Source organism: Trichosurus vulpecula, chromosome 6 (assembly GCF_011100635.1).
Source record: "Trichosurus vulpecula isolate mTriVul1 chromosome 6, mTriVul1.pri, whole genome shotgun sequence".
Classification (NCBI taxonomy): Eukaryota; Metazoa; Chordata; class Mammalia; order Diprotodontia; family Phalangeridae; genus Trichosurus; species Trichosurus vulpecula.
This window is the reverse complement of record NC_050578.1, coordinates 213,667,402-213,692,028: the sequence shown is the minus strand read 5'-3', so window position 1 is coordinate 213,692,028 and position 24,627 is coordinate 213,667,402. Positions and strand designations below refer to the sequence as shown.

At 42.4% G+C, this 24,627-nt stretch overlaps 1 protein-coding gene across 1 annotated transcript in view; it reads left to right on the top strand.

The window, feature by feature from the left end:
* The window catches only part of UVSSA (UV stimulated scaffold protein A), a 105,039-nt gene that overhangs the window by 56,674 nt on the left and 23,738 nt on the right, over positions 1-24,627 (top strand). Inside the window, exons 10-11 of the mRNA XM_036765394.1 lie at positions 10,841-11,018; positions 12,646-12,801. Of these exons, the coding sequence (XP_036621289.1) occupies positions 10,841-11,018; positions 12,646-12,801 (334 nt within the window). The remainder of the gene's footprint in view (positions 1-10,840; positions 11,019-12,645; positions 12,802-24,627) is intronic.

Sequence of the window (24,627 nt, the reverse complement as noted above, 5' to 3'; positions counted from 1 at the left end):
TCAGCAAGTTTAAAAGGTAATTAACTAGTAGATGGGGTAACTAGGATAACCACATCAACCCTGGAAAGAAGGAGGTGGTTTATTCATGATTCCAGAAGGCTGATATAACTTCTGGTATTTCTTGAACCATTGCTTTGCTAGAGAGGCTATACAAGAGGGGAGAAAAGGTCAGTAGACCAGCATGGCATAGTGAAAGAAAGCATCCATGGGTCTGAGGGCCTGGGTCAGGTCCTGGTGACGTGACTGAATAGCTCTGTGACCTTGGGATGGGTGACTTGACCTCCCTGTGTCTTACTTTCTTCATTTGTAAAATGAGGGGGTTGGGCAAGGTGGCATCAGAATCCCCTTCCAGCTCTAAATCCTTGGCTCTGATGAATTCACATTATTAGCTTGGTGACACGGGGCAAGCTCCTCAGAGAGGCTGCTTAGAGCACTGGAGAGGGCTTGATGATTTTTGAGCAGAGGAGTGACTATGCAAAGGAAAGATTTTTTTATGGCAGTGGAAGGAATGGATTGATTTTTAGAAACAGGGTCTCTGGAATGCTGCATTGAAGAGGAAGATAGTATGGGATGGTGGAACGAAGAAGCAGAGAGGACAGCCATTGGAAGGGCACCATGGTGGGAGGTGGAGTGTCATTAGAGGAACGCCAAGAAGGCCAGTTTCACTGTCTCATTGTAGGGTGCATAGAGAGGAGTAAAATGTAAGAAGACTAGCAAGGTAGGAAGGAGGGAGTCGTTGTGAAGGACTTTAAAAGCTGGAAGTTTTTCTATTTGATGTTGGAAGTATTAGGGAGCCAGTAGAGTAGATTGAGTATGGGAGTGACAGGATCAGATATTCACTTTTAGGAAGGTCACTCTGGAAGCTGAACAGAGGATGGATGGGAGTGAGGGAAGACTTGAGGCATGGAGACCACTACCACTCTATTTCAGTAGTCTAGGTGTGAAGTGATGAAGCCTTGAACCACACTGGTGGCTATGTCGGGAGAGTCACGGGGATACGTATAAGAGATGCTGTGAAGGTAGAAATGATAGGACTTGGCAAGATTGTGAGCCTGGATGACTGGGGGCAGTAAAAGATAAGTTCAGAAGCAAGGTTTTGGGGAAAAGGTAATGGGTTCATTATTGGACCTGTGGAGTTTAAGATGTCTATGAGATAGCCAGTTTGAGGTGTCCAATAGGCAGTTGAAGATACAAAACTGGAAATCATGGTAGGACTGGATAAATAAGTCTGTGAATCATCTGCACAGGGATTATAATTGAATTCATGGGGGTGGATAGGATCACCAAGTGAAATGGTATAGAGGGAGAAGAGCTTTTCCCTCTATACCATTTCACTTCGTAATCCTGTATTACAGAAAAGAAAACTGAGGATTGGAGAGGAATGGGAGGGGAAGTTAACCACAAGAACTGCAGAATTTAAAGGATTAGCTTTTAGTTAATTTGGAACATTCCCTTAAAATTCTGTACATCTTATTTGATAATGAAGTCTATTAACTAAACAGTAAGTGTGCTCAAAGCATTTGATATTTGACAGGGATGCTCAGGCTATTTTTGTAGACAATATGGAAGGCTGTGGGCTTGATGACATTCTATTTAGGATGACTAGCTGGATCCCAGCAGTAGTAACTGGAAAATTTCAGGTTGAAGCTCCATCCTATTCTGTGTGAGGTTGGAGACAAGCGAAACAGACCTCATCAGCATTGCTGAATGAAGGCTGCTGACAAGTCTTCAAGGACAAGCTGGGAAGAAGGATGTGGGTTTGCAGCAAACTCTCATTGGTTCTTGTCACTGAGGTTGCTAGGACAGAAACTGATGGCTCTGTCTGTTTTCTCCCCCATTGTGCTCTGAAAGCAGTCTAGTAGAAGGGGTCTCTATGTCATTCTCCCAGAGCCCTGTACTCTTGCTAATTGGCCCAGTACCTCTTCACTACCAGCCTACAGTGTCCCGGATCTTTGGGTACCAACTGTAATGCTTCACAGACTTTCACAGAATTGCAGAGATGGACGGGGTCCCAGAGACTCTCTCATCTAACCCATCCATGAATAGTCAGCCCCTTGTATCCCACCATAGCTGACAAGTGGCCATCCAGCTTTTCCTTGGGGGACCACTGATTCCTGATAAGCCCAGTCCTGTTGAGGTTAGCTCTGTTTGTTTGGAATTGTTTCCTCACATCTAGCCTAAATCTACCTCTGCTTGAATCTTGTGTCCACTGTTCTTAGTTCTGTTTCCCAGGGCCAAGGGGAACAAATCTTATCCCTCGACCACATGACACTCTTTCAGATGCTTCAGACTGATGATCATGCTCCCCCAAGTGTCCTCATCTTTAGGTTAGTCATCCTCAGTTCTTTCAACAACTCACATATGCACCATCTCAAGGCCCTTCACTGTCCTGTTCAGTCTTCGGAACATACTCTAGCTTATCATTGTCCTTCGAGAAATGTCACCCAGAACCGACCACAGTAGTTTGGTCTGATCAATACAGAGCATCACAGGACCATGACTGCCCTAGTCCCTTGCCCTCTGCCTCTCTCAATGCAGCCTAAGATGGAATTATTAGTTTAGGCTACCATATCATGCTTTTGACATATATTGAAACTGCAGTCTTAAAAAAAAATCACCCTTACAAGTGCAAGATGGGGAAAACACAGCTAAATCATAGTTCATGTGGAAAAAATAACCCCTGAGGGTTTTTTAGTGAATTCTAAATTCAATATCAACCAAAAGTGTGATAGAATAATCAAAAAAGCCAATGTGATCTTGGAATGCTTTTAGGGAAGTGTAGTGTCCAGAACTTGGGGTATGACAGTTCTCTGTAGTCTGACCTGGTCAGACTGCCTCTGGAAGATTCGATTTGGCTCGGGACACCCTATTTTAGAGAGGGCATTGAGAAGCTGGAAAGTGTTCAGAGGAGGGCATCCAGGAGGGTGAAGGCCCTTTTAGTGCATTCTCTCTCCTTTACCCCCCAGTCAATTGGTTATCAAGGTTTGTTGATTCTCACTCTACCCCCACCTTGCATCCATTCCCTTCACTTTGTTCACTCTATCGCCATCTTGGTTCAGGTCTTCATCACTTCTTACCTAGACTATTGTAACATCCTCTTTCCTGCCTCTGCTCGTACTCTTCTGCACCCATCCCCTGCACGGCTATCAAGGTGACTTTCCTAAAGCACAAGCCTATGTCACTCCTCTGCTCAGCAAATTCCAGTGGCCCCCTGGTGCTCCAAGATAAAATGCATACCCTTCTATTTGGCATTCACAGTCTCTTATAGTTTCAGCCTGTCTTTGCAGACTTATTTCACATGACTTGCATTTACATAGGCCACATTCCACACAAACCGGCCTACCTGCTATTCTACATAAATTAAACTCTTATTATCTCGTATCTTCATACTTTTGCATAGGCTTTGTCCCATTCCTGGAAGGCTTCCCCTCCTCACCTTCACCTCTTGGAATCCCTGGTCCCTTGGGACCTCAAGTGTCCCTTTCTATCCCATGACTTTCCTGATCCTCCCAATTATTGGCATTTCCCCTCTCAAGATTATATTTGCTTTGTTTACATTTTAAATTTACTTATCTTTATACAGTTATGCCTTCCACATTGTGGGGATCTGGGGTGCAGCACCCCCATGATCTGGAAAATTTGTGTAAAATTTTTTGGCCCTCCCTTCATACCAGAGAAGAAGTCTGAATTTTTCTTTTTATTTTATGGGGTGTTTACAGTACCTTACTGTAAAATTTGGGTTAAGTATTTGGTCATAGGCTCTGTATTGTCTGCTGGCCTTCATGTGTCGTTTGTGGCTTCCATAAAACTAAATTTTCCATAAATTCCCCAAATTCCCATTTAATTTCTTATGCCAGCCTGCAATATATTGAAACTACAATGGGGAAAGTCGCAATGATGACTGTAGTTGTTGTTTTCCCCTTGTAGAATTAAATCATTTTAAGGGCAGGGACGGTTTTTATTTTTTTTCTTTATGTCTATCCTTTGTGCTTCACCCAAAGCCTGGTACACAGCAGGTTTGGTATGTATCTACTTAATAAATGCTCATTTAATTGAATTTAGTCAGTAATTAATTGCATTATCTTGGATTTGGCCCAAAGTTCTAATCAACTGAGACCTTATTGGAGCCTGACTTATTCATTGTGTTAGGTCATTAAGCATTCCATCTATGCCTTTATCCAAGTTATTAACAAAATTGTTAAAGGGCATAGAACCAAGCAGAGACCCTTGAGTTCCTCCACTAGAGATCCTTCCATGTTAACATAGAATCATTAATAACTACTCTTGGGATCCAGCTGGTCACCCTGCTCTCAATCTATCCAACTTTGGACCATCAAGCCTCCATCCTCTATCTTGTCTACAGGAATAGTACAATTGCTCGGGAGAAGGCTGAGCCATATGCTTTGGTGAAATCCAGGTAAACAACATCTACAACTTCCCCCTTGAGCTTTCCATGTAGTAATGGTGTCAAGAAAAAAAAAGAAATGACATTAGTCTAACTAGCACAACCTGCTATTGATGGAGTTCTGCGACCTTCACTTCCTCTTTCACTGCGGTCACTGACAATTCCCTCAAATAACACGTTCTAGAATTTTCACAGGAAGAAGTAGAAATCAGGTCCTCTAGCCTGTAATTTGCGCACTCCCTCCGTGTCACTTTTCCCAAAATCGGGGCATCTTCCTCAGGGGCAGCAAGGTGCTCCCCTCCTGCTTGTCTTGGGTACCTATCTCCTGCTAATCATGTTTGTTCCATCCTTTCTACACTAAAGAGCATTGTCCCTGGCAGAGAAATGGAAGCAAAGTAAAGGTCAAGCAGCTCAAATTTTGCTGACTGCCTCTTGTCCTGGGTGCCCGACTAGGTGCTGAGTGCTGTGGGGGAGACAGGGGAAACACAACTTTGTCCTAGCATTTAAGGAACTTATCATTGTAGGGTGACTGGTGGGGTAAGAGCTAGAAGAAACAGACTGTGTCCAATTCAGACAGGACAGGCAAGCTTGAGGAGCAGGGTGCCTATTATGTGGCTTTTGGGTCCCCCATGGCTGATCGACTTGGCCATTCTGTAGAATATGTTAAGCCATTAGTAATCATGGCTCACATCTCTCTAGAGCTTAGGGGAAGTAGATTACTGGGCCTGGAGTCAGGAAGCCCTGAATTCAAATCCAGCCTCATCCACTTCCTAGCTGTGTGCCCCTGGACAAGTCACTTCACGGCTGCTTGTCTTAGTTTCCTTATCTGTAAAATGGTATAATAATAGCACCTACCTCCAAGGGTTGTCGTGAAGATGAGATGAGATCATCATTATAAAGAGCTTAGCCCGGGGCCTGGCCCATAGTAGATGCGTGCTTGTTTCGTGCCCTGTGAGGTGGTTAGTAAATGAGGATGTTAATACCGTGTATGATTCTGACAGCGTCCTCTTTTTATAGCTTTCTGTGTGAAGTAGCAGCACGAGCATTGTCACTCCCGTTTTGTGGCTGAAGAACCTGAGACAGATTAAGTGCTGCCCAGGGCCACAAAGCTTGTGGTAGCCAAGCTGGGCTAGACCCCACTGCCTCCTGTTTGAATTGACCTGAAGTGAGCTGACTATTTATAAAGCACTTTCAAAACCAGTAAAGCCTTTATTGAGGGTAATTGTGTTTTGGGGGTGCCCAGCCCTATTATCTAATTGCTATGGGCAGTTCTCTGTATGGAAACTGATTTCCCTGCTGCGGCTCGGTGGCTTGTCTCTAACTTGGAGTCACGGTCCCTTGGCCTCTGGGAGCCCAGGCTGCCCCTGACTCAGGCTGGCCTTCTTTCCATTGCTTCATGCTGCCTTCCAGTGCTGATAGTGCGAGCAATATTATGTACAAAGTACTTCATATACGTGATCTCCTCTTATGTGTGAGGGAATTACTGCAAGTAAAGTGAGGCCCAGAGAGACTGATGCGACTTACCCAAAGTCTTGTAGCTGGTGGGTGTCAGAACAAATTTATCAGTCATATTCAGTCAACAAGAATTCTTCGAGCCCTTTCCCCAGGCCAGGTGCTAAAAACATAAAAACAGAAATGAAAGGCCCCAACCTCAGTGAGCTTCAATTCTATTGGGTAGGGAGACAACATCCATATATTTGGAGAGGGAGAGGAAAAAATGTATATATTTCACATACATTCCAAGTGTATGTGAAATAAAGGCAAGAGAATTTGAGGGGGAGGGCACTGGCAGCTGGGATCAGAAAGACTTCAGGTGGAAGGGAGCATTTGAATTGAGTTTTTAAGAAAACAGTGGATTTTGAGAGGCAGAGATGAGGAGGATGGGCATTCCAGGCATGGGCATAACCAGTGCAAAGACTTAGAGGTGGGACATGGATGGTTGTGTGCGAGGAGCAACAAGAAGACCGGTGTGTCTGGACCATAGAGTGTGGGCGTCATGTGTAACAATGTCTGGTCAAGAGAAGAAACCAGGTTCTCATCCATTTCACTGTTCTCTCCAATGATCTAGGCAGCTTTTGGCTGAAATAAACCACTGAATATTCACTAGCCCTAATTTGTGATGTTACTGTGGAAAAATCAGTGCAATGAATTTTAATCCCCTTTTGTTAAAGGTGCCCCAAGCCCAATGCAGGACTTCATGAGGGGGAAATTGAGTCTTGAAATCAAATCATCATTGGAGCACAACAACGTCAAAAAGCATTGAGTCTTGGAACAATTGCTTTGATTTGTTTTTTCTGTGCCTCTTCTTTGATGACCATTGTTGGACTTGGGAACACTTCAGGATGCTGAAAACCATTTCTGGGGAGATGGCCTCTTTCATCGCTTTGATGAGTCATAAGTGCCCTTCCTTCTAAGGCTGGCACTGTTGGCTGTGTTGTCATTCTCTTCTGAGATCACTACCAGATCTCACAGGATCCTGACTGGCTTAGGAGTCAGAGGCCAAGTCCCTTCCCCTCTCAGGCTCTCAGTTTCAACCACTGTAAAATGAGGGAGTTAAACTAGTCTCCACTGACCTTTCTGACTTATCAGTGAGCACATAGGAAAGACCTGCTTATGGCCAGTGCTGAGGTCAGTGCCTTCCGGGGAGAGTTAAAAAGCCCCATCCTCTGCCTGGCCCTGCCCTGGCTCCCAGAGGCCCCCCCAGCCCCACCTCAGTGATGGGATTTTGCAGAAAGGCACCAGAGCACCTGCATGACTTTAAAAATATTTTTCAAAATACAGTTGGTTATCTTTCCCCAGCACGGATAGATCGCTTTACATTGGAGTTCATAAAAGGTGCCACCCAAACTCCATGGTAAATATGGCCCTTGGGGTGAGTTGCAGTTCATAACATTAGTTGATATTCTGTCACCGTTTTTTCAATTAAACTTAGGTGAATCTGAAGTCGTTAAATCCACACAGCTGAAGAAACCTGGGCTCTTTTTCTTTCTCATTTCTTTCTCTGAATTTTCACTGAGGGGCTTTTATCTTCCCCTTAATCCCACCATTTCTGTCAGGACATAATCTCTTTCTCAAATTTACATTTTAATTACAAGGCCAGCTGAACTAGGTGAAATCAATAGTGTCAGCATTCAGCAGCCTAACTTTCAGCTGAAACCCCAGCCTCTCTATTTCCTCCTATCGATTTATCTCTCGAACACTGTCTGCTTTATTGCTTCAGGCAAATAGGTGCCATTTGGTCAATTTAAACAAAAAGGGGATTTGGACATTTTTATGATTCTTTCTAAAAGCAACTCCAAGAGTACATTGGAGCCGAGACGCCCTACTCGTATTTGCCGGGAGGCAAGAAGCAGTTGGAATTCCTTGATTCGGGTGTTTGTAACCATCCCATTTTGTTTCTTGTTTTACCAAGAGCCCATTATTCTTTCTGAAAACGAATGTTCTTGGTGTCTGAGGAATGCTGTCTGCTTTAGGGACTTTTACTTTAAAACTATGTCACTGAGATTGATTTTCTACAACAATGTGAAAATGGGAGGGTTTTTTTTAAATGCCGTTAGTATTTACCCTTCTTTAACACGCTTACCCATCTTTTTAATGGCTTGAAACAACAAATCAATGAAAAATATATTTCATTCTTGTAACTATTAGGAATTCTTGTATTGATCTTTTAGTTGTGATTGTATCTATCTAAATGTCACATTGTTCACTTATCAGTCTTGCCCTTCCTTCCTTAGTGGGGGAGGGTGAGTATGTGTGTGTATGTGTATGTAAGTGTATGCGTGCATGTGCACATACTTCTCTCTTGTACATGTATGTCATTGTCAGTGAGTGGGTTTGCCTCTGAATTTGTGCAAGAAATTAGAAATTTGAGCTTTTTTTGGATGATGCTTTTGGACGGAGAGTCTCCCTGTCAATCTTTTGAATATATACCAAAAATATCTATTTTAGAAACATCATTTTTTACGTTCCTTTTGATGTGGTAGAGTGTAGTGCTTAGGGGCTCCTGAGCTCCAATGATGCTTGTAAGTGTATGCCTCCTCCCCTTGTACCCTATTCTCTTTGAACTGGCCAGAATCAGAATAATTATCAGGACTCCTCACTTGAGGAAAAAGACATGTTACAGAGGATTTCATAGGAACAGATTTCATTCTAAAGGATTTTTATAACAGAATTGAGATTTACTAAAAAGATTTCTGAATCATATTGTTTTAATTTCGCTTGCTTTTGATGACTCAGTCTTAGAGGAGGAAAACCTTTGCTAACATAGCTGAACAACATAAATAACTGTTACCAAAGGAGAAGTAGGAAACATTTTGGAAGTAACCCTCTGGCTGAACACAGGCATGTCTGCTCTGAGGTGTCTGCTCCTTTGATCAGGAGCCTGATTGCTCTGACATCCTTGGACTCATTAAGCTTGCTATTTTCCCACTTTCATACTTTTTGTGTTGGTAAGGTATCTATCTCTGGAAGGATTTAGTTGGGGTAAAATGATCATAAAAATGAGTCTTGTTTTCTCACTCAGGGCTTTAAGAAAAGTCCTTCCATTGCAAGATAATGATAGGATCTGGGACATGAAGAGACCTTAAGAGATCCTCTGGTCTGACTTCCTTGTTTTATGGGGCTACAAATTAGACCAGGAAGTTAGATGACTTGCTTAACATCCCACTTCTTATAGACAGTAAGAAGAAAGTGGAGGAAGTATTGGAATCCAGGCACTCTTAATCCAAACCCAATGCTATTTCCTGGGATGATGCTAATTGTGTTTGTTGGGAAGCTCTTTTTTTTTTTTTCAAAGTCTACTCTCTGAATGTTCCCAAAGACTCATTGGCACTGCTGAAGCAGAACTCAACTGTCAGTTATCTAGGGGTCCAGGGTTTAAGCGTTGTGAAATTTCCAGACTTATTGCATCTCCCACTTTTTTTGGGGGAGGGTGTACTTTTTATTATTCCTCTGGCCATAAGAGCATCTATAACATGAGACAGGAGACTCGTGTGTCACAACTGAGCTGAGGACAGTGTATATAGGGTAAAGAAGGGGTGGCTTGGAGCCAGCAGACCTACCCATGTGATCTTGGCGGTCCCTTCACCTTCTGGGCTTGTGAGGATGGGATGGATGAGATGATCCCTAGATTATCAATGTACATTATGGAAGGTTGGAAAACTGGATTTGGAAGCAGGAGACCTGGGTTTAAGTCCTGTCTCTGACGCTTAACTGTATGCCCTGGGCTGAGCCTACATTTCCTCACCTGTAAAATGGGGGTGATAGTGCTCAAATTGCCTCCCCCAAGGGCTGTTGTGTGAAATACATGGAGTAATGTGTGTAATGTATTTTTGAAACCTTAAAGTTCTGTATGTAAATGCGGTGTTATTTTCCTTAAACTGTTAGCTTAACTGGTGGCTTTTGGGATTGAGTGGATTAATTTATCTGCAATCTCTGCTCCCCAAAGTGAGTATCCTTCAGAACTATCAATGTATATATTCCTCTCTTCTCACCTCTTGGCGGTTATTTAGCATCTGTACTCCAGAGGTCAGGGTGTGTGGGAGTAGCTGTAAACTGAAAGGTGCAGAGAAAGATAGATTTGGGGTTGTGAGGCTTACCAAGTTACTGCCAGCTGTGCTGATGTTTCTTTGTGTGGGCCTTGAGAGGGACAGTCTCAGCCTCTTACTATTTCTATTAAAACTTGTGAGATGGAGGTGTTTGGGGAAGGTAAGTCTGCTTTATTCCTTCTTTATTGTAGTTTAAATCAAGGCATTGCTGATTTACTTTTGTAGACAAGTTAATTTCATTTGGATTTTATCTTATCAGTTTTCCACTGTCTACATATTTAAATTCTTGTCTCAACTAAAATCATTGTTACCATTTCTTTTGCTGGATTGGTCTAATTTAACAACTAGGGATATTGCTTCAATGAGTAATCTAAGAGTTGGTCTTGGGGCGGTGGGTCACTTTGGTGGTTCTCTTTTGTCTTAGCTTGGCTGTTCATTTGGAAACAATCAATTTTCCCTTTCAGAATTAAGTGTTTGGGAGCTGTGTATTTAGTTAGAGAGCCCCAAGGCCCTCGAGAGGGTGGCTCAAAAAACCGAGTGGATTTAGAATGCTAATCATTTTGCTCTTTTCTTTTTCTGGAAGAGTAGCGAAAAGGGGGAACTTGTGTTATTCTAAAGGTTATTTAAACTGAGGAACAATGTGATTGAGCAGATGGAGAGTGAGCCTCACAGATTTGGAGGATGGCTCTTACTAGCTGCCTTACTTTTTCACTGTGAGGCTTTGGCCAGGACTTAACCCCACTATCCTTTTGTTCCTCTGTCCCTACAGTGGGATCATGGCAGTCCTTTTCAGTTGCTGACCAAATAGAGAATCCAGAGGACTTCAGTGACAAACTGTGAAACACCTTGACCTGTACAAATGCTACTAACAGATACCTCTTTGTTCCAGGGCTGGAGCCCCTGTCACATCCATCAGCCCCGAGGAAAGGAGGAGGAATGAAGTCAGGAGGTTTCAGCTCAGCTGCTAAGCCAAGACCCAATGAAGAAGAATTGGACCCAACCTGTGCTGCAGCTACCCTGAGGGTGCTCCGAGACCGGCTCCCCAAGTTTTCTCCTCTGTCCAGCAGGTCTCTTTCCAGACTTTAAATTCCTCCAGAAATGTTGTGCTCATGGGCCTTGCTGCACAGACTGATCCATAAGGCTACCAAATTATTGATGTGCCTTTCTGGCACTGTGTTGTTTGGAACTCTAGGTTTAACTGACCAGTCTGGCTCGTTCTTTAGTTAAACCTTCATGAATGGTTTCCGTTTTACAGAAAGAGAAGATTGGGTGGGTGGGCTGGTGGGGATCACCCCTCTGTTCAGTTATCTGAAGGGCTTTCCTGTGGAAGAGAATAGATTTGTTCTGGAGGGCGCAGGACTGGGGACAGTGGGAGGACATTACAGGGATGCAGGAGATGCAGCTTTTAGCTCAATATAAATAATTATTCTAATAAGCAGAGATATCTAACACTAGGATAGGATTTAGTCCCATTACAGAGGAATAGAGCACCCATACTCTGTAGAGTGGAGTGCCTCAAGAGGTAGTGAGTTCCCCATTGCTGGAGGTCTTCAAACAGAGGCTGAATGACTAATTATTGGAGATGTTGTAGAAGAGATTCATCAGTTGGACATGAGATTGAATTAAGTAATGTCTAAGGGCCATTCCAACCTTGAAAGTCTATGAATATATTATCCATATCTTTATAGGGTCTCAGAATGATTTTGTAATTGTAAAAATGGCCTCTGGGCCATGGTGGGAGGGGTGGAAGATGAGGGAGAGGAAGGATGTGAAAGCCATAGCAGCCCATTTTGGAAGAACAATATTATTTTCTATGGTAAAGATTTTCCAGGACTGCTCTGACTATAGTTCAGTTTTAAAAGAATAAACATGAGCATTTTGTTTTCAAGAGCATTTTGCTATGTTTATTGATAAAAAGTAGTAATGGATTTTCACAACTGGCCAAATATTTTCAAAAGGTATAGAGAGAACACCTGCAAAATAGTCTTTTAAAAATTATGGATTTAAGGAATAATTACTTTTGGAAGTAGATAAACCAATTCTTCTTTTTCCAAGTTTCTTTTTTGAAAGAGTCCCACTGGATTCAGAGCTGGACTTATGGGACCTTTGGCAAGTCCCTTCTTTTTCTCGGCCTCAATTTTCTCACCTGTAAAATGTGGGGTTGGCAGGAGTGAGGTCTCCTCAAGGGCCAGTGGAAGAAAAAAATTCAGAGCTGAGTGTTCTCCATGGTTACCGTTCTGCCTGGGGCTGCTCCAGATTGAGGGGCGAGGCTCGTGCCCTCGTTGAGCCCCACTTGAATGGAGGTGCCCACCCCCTGGTGGGCTTGTACTGGATGCTCTATGTCCAATTCAGGAGCTTCTCATCTGAAGTTAGGAAGAGTTCTGTGTCTGTACACCTAAGCATCCAAAGACAGGGGAAATGCCTATAAGTAAGATCTCACATTCCTGACTTTCCCTGTAACCGATAGCAGAGGAATTATCACCCCCATTGCACAGTGGAAAAGACTGTAGTTCAGAAAGGGAAGTAACTTCCTCATGGCTACAAAGCTAGGAAGTGTCAGCTAGGAAGTGGGACCTTCAGACTCCACCCAAGTCCGTCACTCTTCCCAGGAACCTCCATGGCCTCTCGCAGGAGGCCAGAGTCATGGTGACATGGTTACCATCTTTCATCGTTGGCTTTTTCTGTGATTTCTAGTGTATCAGGAAGTGCCCCAGAAGCTTCTATGGGAGAGGCTGATGACAGCAAGGCAAGGAAGTTGGCAGAAGAGCGGGCAAGAGCACCTGTGATGCCATTTGGGATGGACCTTTACTACTGGGGGGAGGAGCAGCCGACAGCTGGGAAGATCCTTAAGTGAGTACATGTGTCTGCATGGGCCACGGAAGAGGAAAAGTGATCTCTTCCCAACTGCTAGGGATTTTTCTATACCGTCTACCTATGGGCCCACTTTCTCCCTTTTACTTTTCGTTGTTTGTTTCTATAACAGAGCTTATGGTTTTTTAAAAGAAATTTTTACTGATATATTTTGTTTTGACATCACCAAATATATCCATCCTCTTTTTTCCTTCTCAGAGAGCTATCCTTTGTAATAAAGAATAGGGGAAAAGCAGTTTAGCAAAACTAACCCATGCATTAAAAAAGTCTGACATCTGTTGTGTTTCATACCTACGGTCCTCTACCTTTGCAAAGAAGGGAAGGAGGTGCCTTCTCTTATCTCTTCTTTGAGGTCAAGCTTGGTCATAAGAACTTCATAATATTCAGGTTTGGTTATTTTGTTATTATTCATCTTTCTATGAGGACTGTAACTGTTTTTGTGTCTGTGGGGCTTCTTTCCTTTGGCTTTGACTTTACTCCTTGGGGTCTGTGCCTAGTAGTGTTTCTGCTAGCTCAAAGGCATGGATAGCATAGTGACTTTTTCTTTGTTTCATTCCAAATGATTTTCCAGGTCAACCGGACCAATGTGCAGTAGCTCCACCTTCAGGGTGTCAGTGTGCTTGTCTTCCCACAGCTCTTCCAACACTGATCATTTTAGCCTTTTGTCATCTATACAATATAATGTGTGATGGGAAACTGTTGAGGTTTTTTAATTTTGATTTATCTTTAGTCTTCATTTATTTTTACTGTTAGCAACTTGGAGCTTTTTTTCATATTGTAATAGCTTGAATTTCTTCTTTTGAGAACTGCCTTTCCATGTCTTTTGACCAATTTTCTATCCAGGAATAGTTCTGTTTCTTACATATCTGTAACAATTCCTTACATATCAGGGACAGCAGATCTTTGCCAAAAGTACTTGCTATGAGATTTTTTCTTAGTTAACTGCTTTTTTTTTAGTCTAGCTGCATCGATTTTATTCATATATACACTTTTCAATGTTCTGTATTCAAAATTGTCCATTTTGTCTTCTCTGATCACCTCTGTTCCTTATTTAATTAAGAATTCTTCCTCTGTCCATAGGTGTACAGGGTATCTCCTTCTATTCTCTTCTTTTTTTTTATGATGTAGCCTTTTATATTTAGGCCACGTGTCCATTTGAACCTTATTGTTCAATGTATTGTACATGATGTTTGTCTAAACCTAATTTCTGCCAAACTGCTTTCCAGCCTTTGAAATTGTTTTTGTCAGATATGAAGTCATTGCCTCAGTAGTCTTCTATGAAGTTTTCCCTGATTTCCAAACCTTCTCCATACCACCAGCCTCCTTCCATTGGTACTGACCTTGTCCTTCAGACCTTGTATGGAACTTTATTTTATATTTCTCTAATGCATACACACACACATACACACACAGACACACCCACATACATGTATGCATGTGTATATATACATATATGTATAGCATCATAGCTCAGGAGCTGGAAGGGATCTTAGAGGCCATCCAATCCAGTCCTTTCATTTTACAGACAAGGAAACTGAGGCTCAGGGAGACTTTAAGTGACTTGTCCAAAGTCACAAAGGTAATGTCAGAGATGGGGTTTGAATGCAAGTCCTTTGACTCCGGAACTAGAGCTCTATAGATATCTACGTTTGTACATTTGTGCCTTAGGATAGGGACTGGACCTGTGAGTTTTTTTTAGTATAGAGAACTACCAGATAAGGAAACATATCCTACTAATTCAGAGCAGCACCTTCTCTGCAACTTAGAGTACTGGGTTGCCTAGAGCAATGAAAAGTTGAGTGACTTGCCCAGGTTCACTGTAGCAACAATCTGCTAGCACCTGCTGTAGGGGTGTAAGACCCACCAACAACCAGCACACAGAAAGCGCTAACACAGGTTCTTTGTTCTGCTTTACTAAGGAAAATAACTTTAAGGGGTTAACAATCTCACTTTCATCGCACATACAAATAGAACTCACGTAGTTCAGGAGGAAAAACCAGCACCCTGAACTTCAGAACAAATACAAATAGAAATGACAAACATCCACAGACAGACCTTGTCTGATTCAAATAACAATTCATAGTTACCAGGAAGGCATCAACATCTGGGTTTACAAGCCGGTGGGTTCTTAACAATGGCCGCCTAGAGTCTCCACATCAACACTCCTCCATGAGTGAGAGCCCCAGACAAAATGCTAACCTCTGAGTTTTTATAGCCTGTTCAGGGCCCAAAGGATTCACACCATCAGCAAAAGGGTGTGAGCCTGGGGCTTAGTACCTAGTTAGCAAATGGGTGTGGGCCTGGGGCTTGGCACCTAGTAAGACTTAATCAAAGGCATTTGATTACTTTAGCATTTCTAAAAGAGAAAACAGTAAAAATGTCCCACCTTAATTACCAATACAGTCATACATCCAGTATATGTCACAAGTGGGACTTGAACCCATGTCTCCTAAGCTTCAAGGCTGTCTCTCTATACACTAAACCATGCACCGTCTGGTTGATGTCTTTTTCTCCTGCTAATCTCTGAGATCCATGAGGGCAGGAGTTGCATTTTCTCTAAACTTTGTATGCCATTCAGGGCTTGGCATGTTTGTTGAATGAATTCCTAGATGTTGTTCTGCCTTTAATACCATTATCTTTCTAACTGCCCTCCAGGCATGACTCAGCCTGGTCTCTGATGGCTGTCATCATTCCTCCTCCCTTTGATCTGAGTATCTCTTCTTTCCTCTGCCCTGTCTTATCCTCAGTCTTCTTCTGCATTTGGAATACGGTTATGGGACAGTGGTGGTAGAAGTGATGGGAAGGAATAAAGGAGAGAAAAAATTAACAAGTGAAAAAGTCAGAGATAAAATAGTAATGTATTTTTACCTTGTCCATCTACACACATGAAAATTTATTCTCTATTTCATGTCATTGGATTTGGCTCTCAAGAAAAATCTAATGGAGATGTATCACAAGTAGTAGGGTATGTAATGGCCTTCTTGAGCATCACAAGACCTGGGTTCTGCAGTCAGTTCTGTGGCTCCTCCAGGATTGAGATGAGTCACTTCCCCTGCTCTGGGCCACCATTTCCCTATATATGAAATGGGGGAGTTAGGGTCTGGAAGAGACAATTTCTTAGGGCCCTTTCAGCTCTGAAGCACTGACATCCTGTGCTCTGTGATTCCTTTGCACCTGGAAAATTACCTCTTAGTCTATTTTTCAGAAGTTTATGGATATTTAGACATTGGAGCAACATATTTCTGTTGTTATCGAGGCTTAAGAAATCATAATATTGGCTCCCAGAAGCCATTTGTGCTGGCCTTCTGTCCAAACTCAGTTTTGCTCTCCTAGTTTATTCTGACAACCAAAGAGTGATTGTTTCCAGCTAGAAAACCTGAACCTGAGATAAATCTCTTCCCATTGTGGTGGTTGTTTAAGTGGAGTTGTGTTTCTACACAGTTCCCAGTGGGCAAAATCATTATACAACCAATTAACACATGCATTCTTCTGTATTGTTACCTGACAGGTATTAAGAACTTTTTTCCTTTAAAGAGTCAGTTCCCCTTTGACTGGGGTCAGGATGGTTATGAAGCAGGAGGCAACAATTTGAAAAAATGAAATATATGATTGGAAATGGTAATGTTGATAAACATGGTATTTACGTGGCAAAAGGTACAGGATTTGGAATCAGCCTCCTTGGGCTCCCTGGACTCATTGCTTTGCCACTTACTGGCTATGACCTTGGACAAGTCATTGATCCTCAGATCCCTCATCTTTAGAAGCCAGAGGTTGGACCATGATGCCATAGATCATTTCTGGCTCTGATGTTCTCTGATCCTATGATTTATATGGCTTTCTAAGTGCCCTGTAATGATGACCGTAGTTGGGTAGGGGCCCCAGGAACTACTTGGTGATCCCTTCTGCCATCTCCTTTTCCATCTCCTTTCTATTCAGTTCTCTTTGGGGAACAGCAGTAGCTACAGTACCACCAGTCCTTCCCGTTCCTATTACTAGTGCCCAATGAGCCTGATGATACCCTTAAGAGAGCTTAAGAAACAGTAATCAGATAATTAACTAGGAACATTGTTCAGAGTTAACCATGAAATTAGTTTTAAAACCTTTTTTTCCTTTGTTTTCTTCCTTGAAGTCTTTATCATATAGGAGAAAGAACACTGGCCTAGGGCTCTTGAGTTCTAACCCGAGTTTTGCCACTAATTGGTTGTGTGACCTTGGGTAAATTATTTATTCCCTTGGCCTCAATCTCCTTATCTAAAACCAACAGCCTAGGTGATCTCTGAGCTCCTGGCCTGCCCTAATGCTCCTTGGATAGTCTTATTCTGCCTCCTCTACCTCCTTCCACCATTGCTTTTGCTGCCTCTTTTCTTTGAGGAAATTGTAGGATAAATGTTTTCATGTCTCTTGCAGGAGTTATGGAGTGAGCAAAAAGCAGACTGATTTCTAAATGCCTCCCATTTTAGTCAGAGACCTGTAGCTGAATCACTTTAAGTGTCATTTGAAATCTTAGAACTAGAAGACGGTGAGAGGTCACCTGCGACATCCCCTGGCCTTCAGGGTAGACCATGCTTTTTCGTCGTCTCAGCCGAGAATTGACCCTCTTAACAATCTCCTAAAAGGGACTGATGCTGCAGATTCCCTCAGTAACTAACTGGTCCTTTGAGTTGGCAGTCTTCACCGAAATGTGACAATACCAGTGTTCCCCAGGCTCCCTTTGAAAGGCCTCTCTGTGCTGGACTGCTTGTCCCAGCTGCCATGTGTGCAGCTTCTCTAGTTCACATCCCATTGAGCAGACACCTCACTTGGTCTCCACCCTGGTGAGGAGGGGGCAGTCAGCTCCCTCCATCCCTCACCTTCCCGTCCAGCTCCTCTCATGTCTGTCTTCTTCTCCCACACAACCACCAGCTCAGTCACTTCAAGTCTGGACCATTGAAACAGCCTGCCTCAGGCCCCCAGTCCAGTCTGTACTCCATGGCTTCCTGAAGTGTAGGTCTGACCATGACCATCCCCTGCTCGGTAAACTTTGTTGGCTTCCTGTTACCCTGGGATCAAAGACAAGCTGCTCTGTTTGCCATTTCAAATTCTTCACAACTTGTCCATGGCCTGTCTTGATAGCATTTTAACCCATTACTGACCTTCCCAGGCTCCATGAATCCAACTCCACTGGCTCATACACAGCGCTCATCTCCCATCTCCAGGCCTTTGCACTGGCTGTGCTGCATGTTGGGAATGGTCACCACATCTATCTGTTTCTTCTTAACCTCTGCGTCATAGAATCCTGGCTTCTTTAATATTCAGCCCTAGGGCTCCCTCCTGCACAAGACCTGTCCTGGTCTCTACACGTATTGGGGCCTTCCATTTCTTCTTGATTTTATGTGCACTGATGTATGTATATGTTCTCTTCCGTGTTAGAATGCAGACTCTTTGAAGGCAGGGACTGTTTTGGCTTTTTCTTGTACCCTCGGCGCTTAGGTAATACCTAATACCAATACCTGGTAAATGCTTAATAAGTACTTGTCGATTGATAGTTTGCAGATGAAGATACTAAGATTCAGAGAGGTCACATGTGCCCTCATGTTACACAGCAAGTTAGTTGCAGATCAGGACTTGAACCCACTTCTTCTGACTTAAAGTCTAGTCATCTTTCCGCTGTGGCCCATTGTCCTGTTGTGTCAACAAATTGCCAAATAATTGTGGAAATTTTGAGCCACGCACGTAACCTCACTTCTGTTCAGTTCTATTTTCATTTTTCTAATGACCAGAGTGATTTCCAAAGTGTTTGTGAGATACAAGTTCCAAACCAATGCAATATCATCTGATTTTATACTAAGTTATTTAATTTGCTCCATAAATCATATATAGAGCAAATATACTTCCATAGTGATTAAAGCTAAGGGTTTTCCTAAGGGAAGATGATCTGATAGAGTGAGATTTTTAAAAAGTGTGTGTGTGCGCACATGCATGTGTGTATGCATGCGTGTGCGTTTATGCATGTGCGTGTGCCCAACATTTTCTGATCCAACTGTACCACACATATTACATGTTCCTTCCTGTGAAATTTCTGCCCTGTGTACATTTCACCAAAGGTTCTTCAGAGGCACCTCTTATTACAAGATAATGAAGCTAATAATTACTATACTGTAGCGTACACTCTGCTAATGTTAAATGACTGGAACAGAAGCAGCCATTTCAAAGGAGCATCAATATACAGAGTGGTACTAAACATTTTTAGTGTTGTTTTAGCGTTTGTTTATGGAAAACTACGTGGAAGCTTATCTAGGTCACTAGTAAAAGAGCACAGCACCCGACCTACCAGGTAGAGATATACGCTCTGTCCCACCATTGTGAGTGCACACAGTTCAGTAAATGTTTGTTAAGTGCCTACTGTGTGCTAAGCACTGGGAATCAACAAGTGGTAAAAGACAGTCCCTGACCTCAAGGAACTTACAATCTGGTGTGTACACCCGCCACACATATGCCCCTGCATACACACCCCTTGATGGTACAAATAGTGTTCTTTGTGGTTTACATTTGTGTAATATGAGAGCGTATGTGTGTGTGTGTGACCTTCCTGCCTGGCCATATCCCACACTACTTTCTTTGAAGTACTCTTTGTTCTAACCAAATCAGATTGCCCTCCATCTCATGTTTCCATCTACCCTTTCCTCACTCATTCTTGGAATGGGCTCCCCACTTCCCTATCTCTGTCTCTCAGCACCCTCCCCCTCCCCCAGTGTCCTATCTCTAGGTAAGCTCCTCTGTTCCTCCAAGTTCCCCCTCAGACACCATCTCCTAGATGCCCTTCTCTCACTCCTGGGGAGAGTCACCATGCTCTGGTTCCTTGGATCCCTTTGCTTGGAAACCTGATTTTGGAACTGATTTTGCTCACTTGTCATAGTCACTTGTATTCATGCATTCACCTTAGACTGCAGGGAGAGCCTGTGTTATATTCATTTCATTTCTACGTGCTTATTGCAAGGCACAGAACGTCATATGCAACAGGCATTTATAAGTGCTTTTTGGATGAATGATATTTGTATTTTTATGAATATAAATCTGCAGTCAGGATTTTTTTTTAGTCAGCACATATGTATATTTCAATACATGTGAATTTATTTTAAGTCAGCTCTATACACAGTTACAGGTCGATTATTGCTCTTATCCGTCCCCCTCCCCCTCAACTGAACATGAGGCAGCGTCTGCCCGTATAATAGACAGCTGTAAGGGACAAGGTCTGATGGGAATACATGTGTGTGAGTTGTCTTTAGGAACAAAACTACTGCAGGGCTGAAAAGGTCACTGCCTATCTTCTGACTGTAAATAACCACGTGCGCGCGCGCGCGCGCACACACACACACACACACACACACACAGCACTGCATCATGTCTCCGCCCTTCTAGGCATGTGAGTTACTGTGTTTGGGTGCAGACCCAAGGTATAACAGCGAGGTAAGCCCAAGCTCACACACGGATGGCACCAAGGCTGATTGTAAGTCCATTGTTTTTTCCCCCCTACCAAATTGCCTCCATGTGATTTCATGCAGCACTTCTTAAACTGTGGGTCTTGAGTAGAAAAAGTTAAGCCCTGATTTAGTGCACAGGGTACTGATCTTTGAGGCCAGAAGACCTGGGCTCATATTCTACCTTGGACATTTAATAGCTGTATGACCCTAGACAAGCCCCTTAACCTCCAAGGCTTCAGTTTTATGATCTGTAAAATGGGGAGCCTTGGATTCAGTGACCTCTAAGGTCATTTTCCAGCTCTAAATTTGTGATCCTGTGATCTGGATATGAACATGTAAATGGAACAAATACTCTAGATTCTTATTTTTAGCTAATTAGTGGTAATAGTATAACATGGTACAGTGGATAGAGCGCTGGGCCTTGAGTCAGAAAGACTCATCTTTCTGAGTTCAAATCCAGCCTTAGACACTAGCTATGTGACCCTTGGCAAGTCACTTAACCCTGTTTGCCTCGATTTTCTCATCTGTAAAATGAGCTGGAGAAGGAAATGACAAACCACTTCAATATCTTTGCTAAGAAAACCCCAAATGGGGTCACAAAGAGTCAGACATGACTGAAGATGATTGAACAGCAAAAAACAACATAATGAGTTCTAAAAGACCTATGTAGAAAATGTAGAATATTAATATAAAAATGTTAATGGCCCTAGGGAGGAAAGAAGAGTTTATACATTAAAAAGAATAAATAAAAGGAGAAAAAGAGTCTTGGACTATGTGGCTTATTGTCTCTGGGAAAGGGCAGTGGTGCCTGGGCTCACATGCGCTTACTTGCCTCCCTGGTGTTATACTAGGACAATGGCTTCACTTTTATTAGGGTGGTTCTTTGAGCAGACTGGACACCTTTTGCCTTTCTGCTTCAAGACTAAATGCCTAGAGATGAGAATAAGCCCAAACAGAAAGCTTTGGGGGCCATTATTTTTGTGGCTGAGAACTTGTTCAGTATTTCAGCTTTTCTTTTTTTTTGAGGAGGGAAGGCAGGGAAATTGGGGTTAAATGACTTGCTCATTGTTCAGTATTTCAAACAGTTGAGGAGAAGTTTGTGAAAACTTTGCTTTTAAAATAGTCAGTAAAATGTTTAAGATCTTGCTGCCTGACCTTTACTCCCCCAAATGATTTCTTAGAGCTGCATAGTGGAAATGTGTATATACCAAATCCCTTATGGCAACCACTGCACCCAAATCAGACAGTGAGTGTCCTGTTCTCAGACAGCACCTACCACATGACTCAGCTAAAATCAAGGGTTTCTTTTTTGAGACTCTCCATGACTCTGTTCTTACAAATATTGGTGAAAGGAGAGTAGAAAGCTTCAGATGCCTTTGTGGTCAGCAGCAGCACATGAGGGGCATCGATCTTTCTTTGGGAATACTCTCACCAAATCACCAGTACCACCATGTGTACATAGCATGTTATATAGATGCATGAGTCTAAGACTGGCCTTGTGAGGTATGTAGCGTGTGATCACATCTTACATTTCTAGAGTGTTTTGTACTTTTCAGATCAAATATGTGATCTCATGTGTTCTCATGACAGTCATGTGAGGGGAGCACAAGGGGGAAAATCAGGAATTACCATCCCTGGGTGACAGATGAGGGAAATGACTTAGGATCAAAGCTGGAAGACATCTTAGAAATCATCCCATCCAAACCCCTTCATTCTGCATGTGAGAAAACTGGGCCCCAGAGAATGGAAAGGACCCACTGAGCTCACATCGTAAAGGAGTAGGTGCACAGTACTACCACCAAACACAGCATCAGTCATGCATCTGCCCTGGGATAGTGCCCAGACTTCCTTGAGCTCTCTGGGGCCACGTGCAGGGCTCCTTCCCCAGGCTTGGCTTTTCTGGTACACTGTGGTGCACCTAAGAAAGGAACTAACACTTCAGAGGGTAGAGAAGCTTGTCTTGGGCCTGGAAAACCATTCTGTTCCATGAGGCTGAGAAGGTGATAAAAAATAAAATCATTGTCCTTAATATGACCAGTGCCCCTCACTGAGCCATGGGGGAGGCAGACCAAGGTGTTAGAAGCCCAGCTCTGGACAGAGCCTGCCCCCTCCACTCACTACATATACCCTCCCACATGTACTTCCTCATAAACATACACACACATACTCTCACCCCATTCCCATCTCCTGCATTCACTCACTGAAAAGAAGCTCATGAGAGGAGGTCCTTTGGAGTAGAAATTAGATGTTATGTGTATAAAGTTTGGGGGCTTTTTTAGTTGTTTCCTTAGTTTCCATTCTGGAAGTTTCATTCCTGTCTTTCTATATCTTCTCACAATGTAGAAGACCCCGAGTCAGAAAGCACAGTAATTTCTGCGGTTTTGTTATCTACAGCTATAGGCTGATGTTTAAATGAAAACAACTGACAAAATTTGGGAGTAGCCTCATTCCTGGAAGTTCACCAGTTCCCAGCTCTATTTGTATCAAAAATTCCAAACATTTAAAAGGGTGTTCATATAGAAAATATGTAGTTATTGTCTATGTAAATGATATTTTTTGTATATGTGGCATAACAAGCATGGTACTTAAAAAGTTTTTATTGATACCTTTTGTTTTTATATTACCTTCATTTTCCAATATATCCTTTCCCCTGCCCCTTCCAGAGAGCCTTCTCACATAACAGTGAATAAAAGGGGGAGGGGTGGAGACAGTTTAGCAAAACTAACTAAAACAGCAACCAAGCCTGGTATTACATGCAGCGTATCTAGAGAACTGATGGATCTCTATTTCTGTAAAGAAGGGAAGGAAGTGGTGCCTTCTCCTGTCTCACTCTTTGAGGCCAAGCTCAGTCATTATAATTCCACAGTATCTGATTTTGGTTTTGTTGCCGTTCTTTCCATTTACATTTTTAAAAAATACATCAATATCTTGTTTATACCTTACCTACATTTCCCATTGTATACTTCTCTCCCTCTTCCATTGCCAATCTTTATAACAAAGAGAAAGATTCTTTATAAACAAGAGAAGGTGGGGGAAAAGTCCAGCAAAACCCACAAGATATTTAGCATTGACACTATATGCAGTGTTCCACACCCATAGCCAAAGAAGTAGGGGGTGGCGCCTCCTTGCATCTCTTCTTTGGGGCCAAGCTTAGTTACTACAATTTTTTTGAATTTGGTTTTGATTGTTTTGTTGCTGTTGTTTCCATTTACGTTATTGTAGTCTTTGTGTGTGTTATTTTCTGGATTCTGCTTACTTCGCTTTTCATCAGTTCATGTAAGTCTTCCCATGCTTCTCTGTCTACTGTTTCCTCATATGCTAAATGAGGCTAATAGTGGCACCTGCCTCAGCAGGTTTGTTATGAAGGTCAAATGAAATAACATATAAAGCACTTTGCAAACCTTAAAGAGCTATTAGTATTATTTTGTCTATTTATAATTTCTTACAAAGCAGTAATATTCTGTTACTTCATGTACCACTTTTTGTTTAGGCATTCCCTAGTTGATAGATCCATGATTTGTTTCCAGTCTTTGCTACTATTAAAAAATGTTGCTATAAATATTTTGGTGTATATGAGACCTTTTTATTTACCATTGAACTCCTTGAGATACATGCCTAACAGTGAACTCTCCGAGCCACAGGGTATAGACATTTTAGTTATTTCTCTGCGTATTTCCAAATTGCTTTCCAGAATGGTTGGACCAATCCATAGCGCCACCAAGAATGATTTCATGTGCTCATTTCCCTACATTGACTGTTTCATCTTTTGTCATTTTTGCCAATTTGAGGGGCATGAGGCAAAACTCTAGAGTTCAAACATGATATTTTATAAATTTTATAACATTTTTATCCTTAAAATTAGCTAGCTTTGTAAAGAGTGATAAAAGATAAGTATTATATAACATACTTAGAATAATAGACTAAATGTTATCTATAATTCTTTAGTTTGATATATTTCTGATTTACCCCAAATCACCATTTTCCCCTGGCACTTCAACATGTCTTACACTGTTACATTTCTGACAATAGCCCCTTTGGTATGTGTCATACCCCTTTTAGAGATTGTAAAGCTCCATAAGAACCAAGACTGTCTTATCTAAGCTTGATTTTTACGGCAGAAACTATTTTTACAGGTAGTAACCTGGTTTAGTAGAAAGACTCCTGACCTTTGATTGGATTCAGGAAACCTGGGTGTGAATCCTAACTCTGACATGGATTGGTTGTTAATCTTGGGCAAGTCAGGGCTCTTTTTTGGAGTCTCAGTTTCCTCATCTATAGAATGGGCATCATCCCACATGGTCTGTCTCACAGGGTGATCATGAGGAAAATGTCTTGTAAACCTTGA